General features: G+C 36.5%; 1 protein-coding gene, 1 long non-coding RNA gene and 1 pseudogene across 3 annotated transcripts; 1 reads left to right on the top strand and 2 right to left on the bottom strand.

The window, feature by feature from the left end:
- Window positions 1-491: 491 nt before the first annotated feature.
- On the bottom strand, window positions 492-12,573 carry LOC135598632 (uncharacterized). 2 transcript variants are annotated; one of them, XR_010481631.1, is made up of 7 exons: window positions 12,492-12,573; window positions 9,902-10,010; window positions 8,099-8,336; window positions 3,046-3,118; window positions 2,007-2,128; window positions 1,037-1,199; window positions 492-936 (listed from the first exon to the last, which is right to left on the bottom strand). It is a non-coding gene; the product is annotated as an uncharacterized LOC135598632 (long non-coding RNA). The 2 variants fall into 2 exon arrangements; XR_010481632.1 differs by lacking the exon at window positions 9,902-10,010 and having other exon boundaries at window positions 12,492-12,570.
- On the top strand, window positions 852-10,687 carry LOC108952651 (ABC transporter G family member 41-like). The gene is made up of 24 exons (XM_065092734.1): window positions 852-1,231; window positions 1,328-1,451; window positions 1,654-1,743; window positions 2,011-2,112; window positions 3,025-3,184; window positions 3,268-3,344; window positions 3,504-3,557; window positions 3,715-3,805; window positions 3,954-4,255; window positions 4,347-4,628; window positions 4,707-5,020; window positions 5,112-5,272; window positions 5,354-5,457; window positions 5,557-5,710; window positions 5,808-5,948; window positions 6,057-6,130; window positions 6,213-6,545; window positions 6,697-6,987; window positions 7,468-7,551; window positions 7,792-7,925; window positions 8,130-8,357; window positions 9,497-9,668; window positions 9,758-10,012; window positions 10,285-10,687. The coding sequence occupies exons 1-24, from the start codon at window positions 852-854 to the stop codon at window positions 10,549-10,551; spliced, it is 4,374 nt and encodes a 1,457-aa protein (XP_064948806.1). The 3' UTR covers window positions 10,552-10,687.
- Window positions 12,574-13,684: 1,111 nt separating the features above from the next.
- LOC135597942 (S-adenosylmethionine synthase 2-like) lies at window positions 13,685-14,574 on the bottom strand (annotated as a pseudogene).
- Between the last annotated feature and the right edge of the window lie 95 nt (window positions 14,575-14,669).

Here is a 14,669-nt window from a genome sequence, read left to right on the forward strand (position 1 = left end):
TGGTGACAATAGACATTCGATATGAAAGAAAAATATTTAGTGTGCGAGAAAGTAGTCCGTCTTTATTTGTGGTCCTGACCATTGGCAGCCAGGGAACAATCGACATATTAAATTTGATTCGAACAATGGTCCTGTTTTGGCAAAACTGGTCTTTGACTAGGAACCACATGTCACGTCTTAATTAATACATGGCGTCAATTCCTTTCCTTTTTTTTTTTTTTGTTGTTTTGTGCCATTCACTTGTGTGATTATTCCATATCACTCTTATTTCTTTTGACAATTGTGCTTATATCTAATTTATATGCAGTAAATGGCATATCACATTGATATCCCTAGAGAACATTATTTTTAATTTGCATCAGCATCCCTATCAAGAACAAGTTCATAAATGATGGTTGGTGTTAGATCAACCATCAGGTACCAGTGGCAGAAGGGTCAAGGTATTAATTGCCCTTTTGCTAATCAGCAACAAACTACTAACAACAAACCACTAACGATGGAAAAACCACAGATTAAGCTTGTATTTTCAAACCTATTTTACACACAAAAATACCAAGTAAAACCTTTGCTTAGTATGGTTGCGAGTATTGTCATAATCATCCGACAAGCTAATCTGACAGATATAGAAGCATTTCTTTTGTTTCTATTCTATGGGCTTGCATATGGACTGACTGAGTAATACTAATTAAGTAGTGGTCAAAGATAGACTATTAGGAGACTCGAACACAGTTGAAACACTAACAGTTGGGACGGTACCTGACGTTAACTGCACATTTCGACCTGAGTCGATCTCCTTCTATAAAAGCTGATCCTTTGGTATGCAAAATCGTTGCACCGAAACATTTTAAAGGATGGCTCAGTTGGGCGAAAACATAACCGAGTCGCTGGATGCTGAACTAGCAGAGATAGGAAGGAGCATGAGGTCATCATTTCGAACTGCAACGGCAAGTTTGCGAAGAAGCTCTGCTGTTAGTTCCACGCGGTATGATGATGACGAGAATGAGTTGATTTGGGCAGCAGTCGAGAGACTACCCACCTTCGAACGAGTGAGAACATCAGTTTTTGATCATTGGGATGGTGACAATGGCTCTGGAGAACAAAACAAAAGGAAGGTAATTGATGTCACCAAACTTGGAGCACTGGAGAGGCACTTGCTCATCGAAAATCTCATCAAGAATATTGAAAGTGATAACCTTCGCCTGTTACAGAAACAAAGAGAGAGAATAGACAGGTAAACTTCACTGCCAAGTTGTGCATGTGTATATCATTGCATGCATAACTGTCAATTTCAGAAAATCCAAGGTTAGTCATGAACAATTATTTCCAGGGTAAATGTGAAACTGCCAACGATAGAGGTGCGATTCAAAGATCTGTCTGTAGAGGCAGAATGCGAAGTGGTTCAAGGGAAGCCCCTGCCAACTTTGTGGAACACCACGAAAAGCATCTTATCAGTAAGAAGATCGACCAATTTTGTATGCTCTTATCATCCATCATGTAGGTTGTGGTGCATTTGTTTATAGTAGGGTACTATGATTTCAATCATTTATCAACATTCAAAATATTGAACAATGTTCGAACAAAGGAGCATTGAATCATATCATTAGAGAAGAAATGTTTCTAATGCTTATAAATGCAAATTTCTTTGTTCAATAGGATCTCATTAAGGTCCCAGGAGTAAAGACTCACAAAGCTAAGATTCACATCCTCAAAGACATCAGTGGGATCATCAAACCTTCCAGGAAAGTATTAAGAGAAGTATTAACCAAGAGATTGCAAAGAAACTGCTTTAAATATTTGCTCTTTTCTCTGAATATTAAGAATTCAATGTTTTCGACAAGTTCAAAAACAATTGCCCTTTTCTCTAAATATTAAGAATTCAATTCTCAGGAAGTTATAGAGATGCTTTATCCATAAACAGTAATATTTAAAAAAAAAGCACATTATAATACAAAAGAAAACAATAGTTGAATCCCATCAACGGTATAATCTATAGAAAGATTACTTACCAAGGTGTGTATTGTTTACAGGATGACTCTGGTACTTGGACTTCCAGGATGTGGAAAAACCACCTTCTTGAAAGCTCTCTCTGGAAAATTAGACAAATCTCTCAAGGTATCTCTTTTTTGGCCTGATTGGAAAAAACAATAATTAGTTACAGTTACAAAAAGCAGTTATTCTCATCTGCAAAGATCAAAGAAGATAATGAGAATAGAATGGCATTCAGTTTTCCTTCCATGAATTTAACTTCAACATATTTAAAAATACAGTATCATAAGAAGCAAATAAAGCTTTATTTTTCTTAGAACTTCATAGTTAATGTTAATCCATTCTAATCTTTGTTTTTTGTGGAAAAAACATCTATCAGTAGCAGACTTTGATGCTGCTCACTATTAATTTCTTTATTTTCATTTTTAATTTGCTTTCGCCTGACACATGACTTTCATCCTGCTGCAAAAAATCATTGATCAGTTCATTATAAGTCAATAAGTTAGCACTCTTGCATTAAATATGATTTGCAGATACTCAGATAGCAATATAACACATTAGAATCTGTAAAAATTATAATAATCTAATATAGTATTTTCTTACAATTTGGTTCCTTTGAGCACGAAACAGATCTAAAATCACCATCACTCTCTGAATTTTGTGGTGGATGAAAAATACACATGTTTCTACTTGCAGCTATATTAGTAAGCTCGTAAAATTTGATTAGCCAACTGAATTATTTTGTTTCATTTAGTATCACAAGGATGTCCTTCCCCTCAAAAAAGAAAAAAGAAAAAAGGAAGAAAAAGAACATAAGGATAACCTACTAACATAAACAACACAACATCATAAAATATTTGCTTTTTCAATTTTTATCTTTTATTTCATTTAAGGTACAAATATGTAAATTGAAATTAGTTTTACCTAAACTTTCTCAGACAGAAATTAACATGGTGATGTTTATTCCACCAAAATGCTTTACTGCTTCGTTGAAAGAAAGTAAAAACAATTAAATGAATTAACAAGTTAATGTCACAGGTGACAGGTGAAATTTCTTACAATGGCTTCGGATTGGAAGAATTTGTGCCTGAGAAGACATCAGCTTACATAAGCCAATATGACCTACATATTCCTGAGATGACAGTGCGAGAGACAATGGATTTTTCAGCATGCTTTCAAGGTGCTGGGAATAGAGCAGGTTAGATCTAAATGTCTCCTTCAACAACTTCAAATACAATACATCACAGTTCACAAAATGCTTACTGAGCATATATTCTAAAGAGATCATGAAGGAAGTGAGTCAAAGGGAGAAGCAGGCAGGAATCATCCCTGATCCTGAGATAGACACTTACATGAAGGTATATCATTAAGTAACATACAATTCCATATAGTTTAATTTAACCAATATGTTCTCAGATTTTGGAAACCTGGGAAAACATACTTTTCAATATGAAATAATAAAATCCAAGTAAATTATCATGTTGTCCAGAAATTTAAGCACATATTTTTGTGTACAGGCAATATCATTGGAAGGATTAGATCAAAGCCTCCAAACAGATTACATCTTGAAGGTAATGTTTCTCAGGACCAAGTCAAACTTCTACAACAGTGTATCACCATTCTAGCAGCAATCAACGACTTACTTCCAGAAATTAATGCAATATAATCCTAGCAGCATTTGTAACGTACTTCATGAAATTGATTATTCAATTTTGACCTGCTTATCAGATAATGGGACTGGACCTTTGTGCAGACACAATGGTAGGGGATGCCATGAGAAGAGGCATCTCAGGAGGTGAAAAGAAAAGGCTGACTACAGGTACGTCAAAGCAAAAATAGAGAGAATAGTATATGCTGCCTCTTGCTAACTCATAAGGATAATGATTCATAAATCAGCGGCATATTCCAATAACACGGCACAAACTTAATCTATAAAGCTTTTCTTACAAGTTCAATTTGTTCTATAGGAGAGATAATTGTTGGACCAACAACAACACTTTTCATGGATGAAATATCATCTGGCTTAGACAGCTCTACGACCTTTCAAATAGCTACATGCCTTCAACAATTTGCACACATCACGGAATCTACTGTCGTGGTTTCACTTCTTCAGCCAGCACCTGAGACCTATGAACTATTTGATGATATAATCTTAATGGCAGAGGGAAAGATTGTATACCAAGGACCTTGCAATCATATTCTTAACTTCTTTGAAGAATGTGGATTCAAATGCCCAGAGAGAAAAGGAGTAGCTGATTTTCTCCAGGAGGTAATTGCAAACTCAAATTCACTAATAATAAATATTATTTCATTCCACATCCTCTAAATGGTACACACTAACATGATTTGCTATTATTCAGGTGCTGTCAAGGAAAGATCAAGGACAGTATTGGTTTAATTCAAATAAGATTCATAGTTATGTTTCTGTAGATCAATTCTCTAAATCTTTCAAGGTCTATCAAATTGGACAGAGTCTGAGCAAGGAATTATCAAAGCCATATGATATGTCTCAATCCCATAAAAATGCTCTATCTTTTAATAAGTTTTCATTGTCAAACTGGGAACTACTTAAAGCTTGCGTAGTGAGGGAATTGCTCCTCATGAAAAGGAATTCATTTGTGTATATACTCAAAATAACCCAGGTAGCTACTACTACTTGGTATGTTTTCCAATATTGTTCATGATCAGCAGCTAAGGTAGTTGAATCACCTCTACTGCAGATTGGAATTGCTGCTATCATCACAGCGACTGTGTTTATACGAACACATATGGAAGTTGACATGATCCATTCCAATTACTATCTGGGTTCCCTCTTTTTTGCACTTATCTCACTAATGGTAAATGGATTTCCTGAAATGGCTATGACAGTTTCCAGGCTTCCAGTCTTCTATAGGCAACGAGACTGCTACTTTTATCCAGCATGGGCATATGCAATTCCAGCTACTATCCTAAAGATACCCATCTCTCTTGTAGAGTCATTAGTTTGGACATCAATTACTTACTATGCCATCGGATATAGTCCTGAATCAGTAAGGTAAGAACAACTAAGTTTTCAGAATTAAATGTATTTTTTTCTTCTTTGAGAAAAAAGAAAACTTAACCAATGTTTCTATTTACGCTCTTAGATTCTTCCGCCAATTCCTCCTACTCTTTTGCGTCCACCAAATGTCACTATCACTGTTTCGCTTCGTCGCCTCCTATTTTCAAACAGCAGTGGCTGCTACGATCAGTGGTACAATGTGTTTGATAGTAATCCTGTTGTTTGGTGGCTTCGTTATTCCAAAACGTAAGGCGGCTTCAGCTTTCAGATCATCAAGCCAGCATAGCATAACAAGAACAAAACTAACAAACCTGATTTGTGTTGCAGCCTATTTACCAGGTTGGTTAAGTTGGGCATTCTGGATTTCTCCATTGTCTTATACACAGATAGGCTTAGCTGTTAATGAATTCCATGCGCCAAGATGGCAAAAGGTGAAATATGATACTTCCCACCAACATAAGACCACATTACATCTTAATGAGTTATAAATGACACTTTAAACCATTTTCTGTCACTGCTATAAGCCACAGGTCTCATCAGCAAATATGACAATAGGGCAGCAAGTTTTGACCAGCCGTGGACTAAACTACCAGAGCTACTTCTACTGGGTATCGATAGCAACACTAATTCTATCGATTTTTCTACTCAATGTTGCATTCACCTTGTCATTAACTTTCAGAAGACGTGAGTTCTAGTCCAACTATCCTATCCACAAATGATTATTGATGTATGTGCTCTCTGTCATGGTAACCTAGTAGCAATAACAAGTTTTATATTACAGCTGTTGGGGTTTCTCGTGCCATTATCTCTCTTAAAAAGCTTTCTCAAATACAAGGCACGGAAAATGGAGAGGATACAAGTCATCCAAATAGTGAATCTCCCGCTGGATCACCTGTGAGGTCTACATTGCCAAAAAGAACTGGTGAGACTGTTCTACTGCTGTTAAGTTCAACAAAATAGTACGCATAGAAAACGGTATAACATAAAAATTTCATGGTCAATGTGGCAGGGAAGATGGCTAATCTGTCAGAAAAAATGGTTTTACCTTTCGTTCCCCTAGCAATGACATTTCAGAATGTGAATTACTATGTTGACACTCCTCTGGTAATCATGCAAAAAGATTAATCATATCAGATAGGCCGATGGTTATGAAAGGAAATAATAATTAGTTTGCCTTATGTCCTAGGAAATGAGAGAACAAGTCCATGCAGAAAAAAGGCTACAACTGCTTCACAATATCACAGGAGCTTTCCAGCCTGGAATTCTTTCAGCGCTGATGGGAGTAAGTGGAGCAGGGAAGACTACCCTCTTGGATGTTCTTGCTGGAAGAAAGACTGGTGGAACTATTGAAGGAGACATAAGAATTGGAGGGTATCCTAAGAGACAAGAAACTTTTGCTAGGATATCAGGTTACTGTGAACAGTTCGACATACATTCTCCACAAATCACTGTTGAAGAATCTGTCATGTATTCAGCTTGGTTGCGTCTGCCACCTCAAATTGATGGAAAAACAAGATCTGTAAGCTATATTCTACACATTATTTTGTTCCTTGTTGACATCATTAAGGCTTTAGAACTGTCAGAGCATCAATTTTATATAAAATGGTTTTTAACGGTGGGATATCTAATTCATGTTAGATCCTTTTTAATGCATATGTATTGATCTTCAGAAATTTGTTCATGAAGTCCTCGAAACAATTGAGCTTGACAGCATCAAGGATTCGTTAGTTGGGATACAAGGGGTCAGTGGTCTGTCTACTGAGCAACGGAAACGACTAACAATTGCAGTAGAACTTGTTTCAAATCCATCTATTATATTTATGGATGAGCCAACCTCGGGTCTAGATGCTAGAGCAGCTGCTATTGTCATGCGTGCAGTGAAAAATGTTGCCGAAACAGGAAGGACAGTAGTTTGCACTATCCACCAACCAAGTATTGATATCTTTGAAGCATTTGATGAGGTAACTAGATTATTATCACCTTCATTTTGGAAGATGTGTAAACATCTGAAGTATATATATATATATATATATATCATAACTAGCACTTGCAAAAAGTATACCTAGTTTTTTATTAGATATAAGGCCACCTTTGACCGGTGTAATGCAATGCTATATACAAGAAAGAAAATAATCAAAATACTACAAAAGTTTGCAAAACAAACTTAAATTTATGGGCAAGATGACATAACATACAACAACAAATTGTGATGTCACAACTATTAGGCCTCAGCAACATAAATCTTTTCCAATCAAGACACAACATAATAAATCTAAATACTTGTTCAAATGTTATTCTTGACAATTGGACTGAAGTCACAAAATCTAGTTAATACGAAATCTACTCATAAAATTAAATACAAATATAACTTAATTTACTGTTCACTTGTGCAAAATTTTCTATTGCATTTTATGAAATATCTTTGTTTCATGTTTCCACAGCTGATCTTAATGAGAAGAGGGGGAGAATTGATTTACACTGGACCAACAGGAAAGCACTCAAGTAAAGTTATTGAATATTTTGAGGCAAGTCTTTACCAAACTCAAACATTATTATTTGACCCTCTTCTGTTTTTGCATAAGACCAATAGCCAGTGGTTCTCTTTTCAAGAACAGAGAATTCATTAAACAGGATCATGTACAATAGCACCGAATCACCAACGATAAGAGAACTGAATGCTTGCGGTTATGGAAAGGGCATTCTTGATACAGTAAGTGTACAAATCAAATACTATGAAAATCACCTACTCTTTCTTTATATGCCAGGGCATTTCTGGAGTACCAAAGATTAGAGATAACTACAATCCAGCGACATGGATGTTGGAAGTCACCTCTATGTCAATGGAAAAGAAACTAGGAGTAGATTTTGCAAAGATCTACACAGAATCGTCTCTTGACAAGTATGCATCAAAGTCTATCTAAAACTATGCAGCAAACATGAGCTGATGTAACTATAATAACACATGCTGCAATTGATGTTATAGCAGGAAAATATATTGTTATTAATGATCCTCTGCATGGCATTAATAACCAACAGCATGAAACCATTATTCATATGCATAACATTGTTTACCAGAATCTTCTATGGTCGTTTCTCAATGCAGGGACAGCAAAGAGCTGGTTAAGCGCTTAAGCACACCACCACTGGATTCAAATGACCTGAGCTTTTCAACACGCTATCCACAAAAATTTTGGGTACAGTTCAAAGCTTGCATTTGGAAACAATCCTTGTCTTACTGGAGAAGTCCTTCATATAACATGGTGCGGATATTTTTCATCCTTGTTGCATCCATAATCTTCGGAATAGTATTCTGGCAGCGTGGGAAGACACTGTAAGTCTCTGCTTTTCATATACTAAACACTTTAAAGCAGAAATTGGATAAGTGGAGGTATATAATATGACGAGGAATAAGCATCATTGCAAATCAGTAGTGAGCTTTTCTGGCATAATGCCCATATTCAGATGCATAGTATACGAATAGATATCAAGATAAAGTTGAAGGATTCTTTTTTTATAAAGGAGAAGCAGAAAAAGTGACCTCAAACAACACTTTCTTGAAGTATATTAGATTAACTGTAGTGCTCAAAGAACTATATTGTCAAGCTGTTCACAAATTAAAAAAAAAAAAACGCCAATGACAAAATGGAATATCCTTCTATTCATAAATTTACAAATGATTTATTATATTTGGTCAATAGTCTAGTTTCTTCTTCTTTTCTCTCTTCCCTTATTCTCCCCATCGTTTTATCATCCAAAATCTATTGAAATTTTGTCCTACCACCTGTAATTTTCAGGGTTTTTTTTTCCTTCACTCTTATTTATATCAAAATTTAATAGATTTCCTATTAAATGGGGGAAGCAGTTACAAGATATAGAGCCGAAATACTAGCAATCTAACAAAAGCTACCGACAATCTCATCACACATTCTTAGTCACACATTAGTGGGGTGTCATTCTGCAACACCATTCTTCTGATTAGTTGACAATTTGCAGGACCAGTTAAGCTAATAAAGTATAGGTGATAGTCATCCTAGAAAAAGGAGAAAAAAAAAAGGTTGCGACCTAATATTGAGCCTCATAATAACAAGCAATCAAAGAGCCAAATAGATCTTAAAATTTGATATTCCATAATGAAAGGAAGGGGAGAAAATCTGTGCAAGTGCATTAAAAACCAAATTATTACCCAGCATACTTCATAAATTTACATCTAAAATTGTAATTCCCTTGCCATCAATATAATCATACTGATACGAAATAGAAAGAAATGGGAACTTTGATTATGAATCCTACAGTAACTTCGAGACTTGTTTTAGGCATGTTGTCTTGCATGATACTTGCAAGTTGCAAATATCTGATATCTTCAGTTTAAAGTTTGATTTCAGGATTTATGCTTCGCTTATCTTCTAAACATGTTCTTAAAGTAACCAATGGTTCAGGATTCTAATATAATTTATTTTCCCTCCCTTGAAGAAACAATCAACAAGATCTATTCAATACATTGGCGATCATGTATCTCGCCACAATCTTCACCGGAATAAATAACTGCTCGCCAGTTTTACCATTTGTTTCTATTGAACGGACTGTCCTATATCGGGAAAACTTTGCAGGAATGTACTCTCCATGGGCTTACTCTCTTGCACAGGTTTAGTAGCTATGTTAATGGTGTATTTACAATAAGACTAAGGAAGATCATTTACAGAATGTTGACCAAGATACACTTTTCTGTTTCAGGTAGCCATTGAAATCCCCTATGTACTCATAGAAGTAGTACTGTTTATGATCATTGCGTATCCAGCCATCGGTTACTACTGGACAGCCTCCAAGTTATTCTGGTTCTTTTACACCATGTTATGCACATTGCTCTACTATGTTTACCTCGGAATGCTGCTGGTTTCATTGACTCCAAATGTTCAAGTGGCTTCAATAATGGCTTCTGTTTGTTACACCTTGTTTAATCTCTTTTCAGGCTTCATTGTGCCAGGTCCTGTAAGTACCATTCACTCTCATCCTTCAAATTCATCTCTAAACATTTGGATATTTCAAATTGCTACATATGCAGACAACAAATATACCACAGCATAGCATCCTGTGAACTGATAAACCAAAAGTTAATTCACATGAATTTTTGGTATCGGCAAACATCTTAATATTTAAAGGCATATACCTGGAAGCTTGGTAAAATAGGTTAAAGTGTCCTAGAACAAACATACCTGTAGCGTATTACTATATGAAATAAACTAATATTTGCTTCATTGCAGCAAATTCCAAAGTGGTGGATTTGGTTATATTACCTGAATCCAATGTCCTGGACATTAAATGGCCTATTTAGCTCACAATATGGAGATGTACAGAAGGAGATGATGGTGTTTGGTGAAACCAAGTCAATAGCTTCCTTCCTAAAAGACTATTTTGGCTTTCACCATAATCTTTTTGGAGTTGTTGCTGGAGTTCTTCTTGCCTTTCCTTTCATATACGCTACCCTTTTTGCCTATTTTATTGGCAAGCTAAATTTTCAGACCAGGTAAAAGTTCTAAGCCTATATGTAAAGAGGTTCCTGAACTTCAACAGTAGTTTAGGACATGTATTTACTGAGAACTTTTGGTCCTTCGGTAATTTCAGCGATGTATCAGTCCCACAAAGAATTTCAAACTGTCAACTCTAATGAAAAACCAGGGAAAATCATTTATAATCTAATATGCTGTTCCGTAAATTGGCATAAAAATAACAACTGTAATGTTCCAATCAGTGCAGTTAGCTACATGGAAATTTTTCTGGCATTTAGCTTTATAAAGAGCTATATCACTGGTCGAAACAACAACAATCGAATCATTTTTGTTGCTTCTAATAAGTTGTTTTAGCCTTTTAGGTCTTCTGGTACCTCTCTGCACGGTGCACACTACTAATAACAATTGATTCACCTTATACAATCCTTATATGTGGGTCTCCTGGATATATTACATTTCAGACAGTTCTTCCTTATTTTATAACTGATCAGGAAAGCCCAATGCATAAGGCTTCTCAGACGAGTTATGGTTAATGTACGAGTGCCAGTATTTGATTCTATCTTTCATAGTAACTCCACCAATTCAACTTAGCATTCTTCTCTTCACAACACTAAATTATTGAACATGTTTTCTAACTACCCAACACTTTAGGACCATAAATCATAGTCTGCCTTGTAATATAATAATCATGTAAACTTTTTACCTTTGACCTAAGAGATACCACAATCATGAAAACTCTTGACATTTTCATCATCCTGCTTCAATTCTGTGAGCAAATAACTTCATCAATCTTCCCTTTTTCTAGAAGATTTAAGAATCCCAATATTCTATTTCTAGGAATCTTTGGTCCAATAATTTCAACTAAATCCTCTAATCTTCACTTATTATTGCCAAGTTGAAGTCAACGATCAGTCCTAGTCCCACTTAGTCTAGTTCTATTGGTTTCTAATGATTGTCAGTATTATTTATAGTCTTGTAAGTTCATTTATCATAAGAATGGTATCAAATTCGAACAGTAGATGCGTATCGACTGGTATTATGATATCCGGCCATATGATCTGATACTGGTTAGTCGCTTTTGAATTTTTTTCACTGGTGATACCAGTATACAGGTACCATACCTGTCTGGTAGATTATTGAAACTGATGTTGGACCAAGATTTAAATCCTTGATATAAGTTTGAAAAGATAATGATTTAAGGTCGATGTTTGATGTAAACCAATGGTGATGAAATATAGATTAGTATCTTCACAATGCAAACAAAATCCATCAATAATTATGACCCCACAACATTAATCAGATAATTTAATAATTTCTGTATAATTGACTCCACGAAAATTGTGTTTCAGTGCCTAGTAAATGCATAGGAAAACTTATGTTTAGCACAACTTGAACTCGCTGATGTTAACGTACAGATGAGGACACATGCAACTCATTCTTCTATCCTGTTGTATCTATTGCATTGGAGATGTATTATCTAGTATATCAAAGAATAACTTGACTAGAGAGCTCGGTTTTTATGTCAAGATTACTTGTAACACTAACATTGAACTAGTTGATAATTTTGTAATGTAATTGGCCATGAAAACATAACAATATAAGATAGAACATGAAAAAGTTGTAGTATAGTCATAAGCTGACATTTCTCTTGGTGTTAGGCACGTTCCATATTTCAAAAGGAACCATTGATGGGAACACTAAGAATAATTTTAACTGTGCATTAAATCATCTAAGTGGAATTGACAATATCTGCATTCATGTGGTTCCATAGCTTCATCCTGTTACCAATTTCCAAGATTCAAGAAAAACGCCAGCATTATGTAATCAAGAATCAAGATCTCAGGCAATGCGCCCTGCTAAAACAGACGAAGGGCAGCAAGCTGCGAATTATGCTGCAGTTCAAGAAACCGATCGACGAATAATAGGACGAGAAAGTGGGATTGGGAAGATATAGTACTCACTGGATCCGGAATTGGCCGAGCCTGGAGTCGGGAACGAATTGGGATTAGGGTTCCCATTCGTCTCTCTACAGCGGGGTTATGCATGGTCCAATGGATCATCATGTAAACAAGATAACGGACCGTTATCGTCGACTGGAACGGTTACAGTTGCCCGTCACTAAACATCCATCAGTGAAATATCGTTTATCCGACCGTTGTCAGCAGGCGGTTGTATGAGAACCGCTTTTAACGGTGTTATACTCGTGAGATTCTCTCGTGTTTATTTACTCGCACGTAAGAAAATAAGAGTCGGTATATATTAAATAGATTTTGATTATCCGACGTGTCGAGTACAAAGCAGCAATCGACCGTTAGATGATAAAGGCGGTTAACTTTGAGAAGTTCTCTCGTACCTATCTATACATACGTGATAAGGGACCACCAGGCTAGCATTGGTGCAACCCGTAGGTTTGTGAGGAATTATCCACTTTGGACAATTTGGATCGAGCGCTAAAGGGGTTAGGGTTCCCATTCGGAACCCGTGAGCTCCAAAAGGCACCTCTAAGGGTAAGGGAGACTCAGCGGACTTATGAGCCCTTGGTTCTCGTACTCTTCAGGGACTGAATAGTCTTATCAATATGTACATACGAAAATAAGAGTTAATACATATTAGAATATATTCTAACGTCTGAGCATATTATAAATTTTGATATATAGAAGGATTCGATGGGGATGTAACTGACAAAATGCTAATGAATATGTACTAAAAAAATATTATAATTATTTATATAAATAATCTGGTAAGATTCATGTTCATGAGCTCTGTATAATTTTACATTAATTATAATTATTTTATTTCTACCTCAGCTTATAACTTAGCATTAGTAATGTTTTTATGGTTTTGATGGAGAAAGAGAAAAAGTTTTAGAAAGCATACGGTGTTCAAATAGACAAGAGATGTATGTAACTGACACTAAATAATTGAGATATTATGATGTATCATTATATATTCTTGTCAAATACCCCTCTAAAATTACGAGAATGTTAAGAATATTAAAAACATTTCGAAATTTTGTTTTTATATATGAAATTATGTGATCCCACGAAATTATTTTAGCTACCAGAAATTTTGGATTCTTGTAATGTCACACTTGTGGTACATCAAGAATGACAACAAAGGAACAGTCTGGCACGGCTGCAAACAGACAGTGCAAGCATCGAGGGGACTTTAGATCCATGAACATCCAGTACACGTACCTCAAAGATCCATGAACTCCCAGTACAGAATCAGCAGCAGCAGTAGCAGTAGCAGATTGAAAGATGGCAATATCCAATCATTTAAGCAGCTGTTTTCTCCCATTTGAGAGGCTTCACCACCTCCCAGGTGAAGTCTGGGTCATCCCTGCCGAAGTGACCATAGGCTGCTGCTGTCTTGAGGAACCTGCCGTTGCCACCTCTCTTCAGGTCAAGGTTACTGGTGATCATCCCCGGCCTGAAGTCAAAGTTCTCCTTGACAATCTCCAGGATCTCCTTGTCACGGATCTTGCCGGTGCCGTAGGTGTCAACAAAGACCGCCTATGGTCAAGAATCATTAACATGAGCAGTGGGTGTGGATGATGATCTTGCGGCCGGTAAGCCCAGCATCGCCATGGGGTCCGCCGATGACGAAACGGCCAGATGGGTTGAGGTGGAAGATGGTCTTCTCGTCCAGGTACTGCTCGGGGATGACCGGCTCGATGACATGCTCCTTGAGGTCTGCGGCAATCTAATCGTTGGTGACAGTCTCATCGTGTTGGGTGGAAACGAGAACAGTGTGCACGCGGATAGGAACCATGGCGACATGGTCGTTGCGGTACTCGACCGTGACCTTCGTCTTGCCATCGGGCTGCAACCAGGAGAAAGTTCCATTCTTCCGGACCTCAGTGAGGCTTTTCAATCATTTCACAGGTAATGACGAGCTACTAGTATCAAGATTAAGCAGAGTGCATCAACCAAGATTTACAGCATATAAACTTCAAATCGTTAAGGCATTTTGTCCCTACATCAATCTTACTCTGACAATTCATAGTGAAAAAGAAGTGACTAACAAAGAAAGCACCTCCATATTTGGGGGCCTTGGATCGCATATGTGAGTAGCGCCAAAATAATATCAAGAAGAATGAAAACAGAAAAATACAATGCAACACCACTGCTCGCATC

This window comes from Musa acuminata, chromosome BXJ2-1, assembly GCF_036884655.1.
Source record: "Musa acuminata AAA Group cultivar baxijiao chromosome BXJ2-1, Cavendish_Baxijiao_AAA, whole genome shotgun sequence".
Taxonomy (NCBI): domain Eukaryota; kingdom Viridiplantae; phylum Streptophyta; class Magnoliopsida; order Zingiberales; family Musaceae; genus Musa; species Musa acuminata.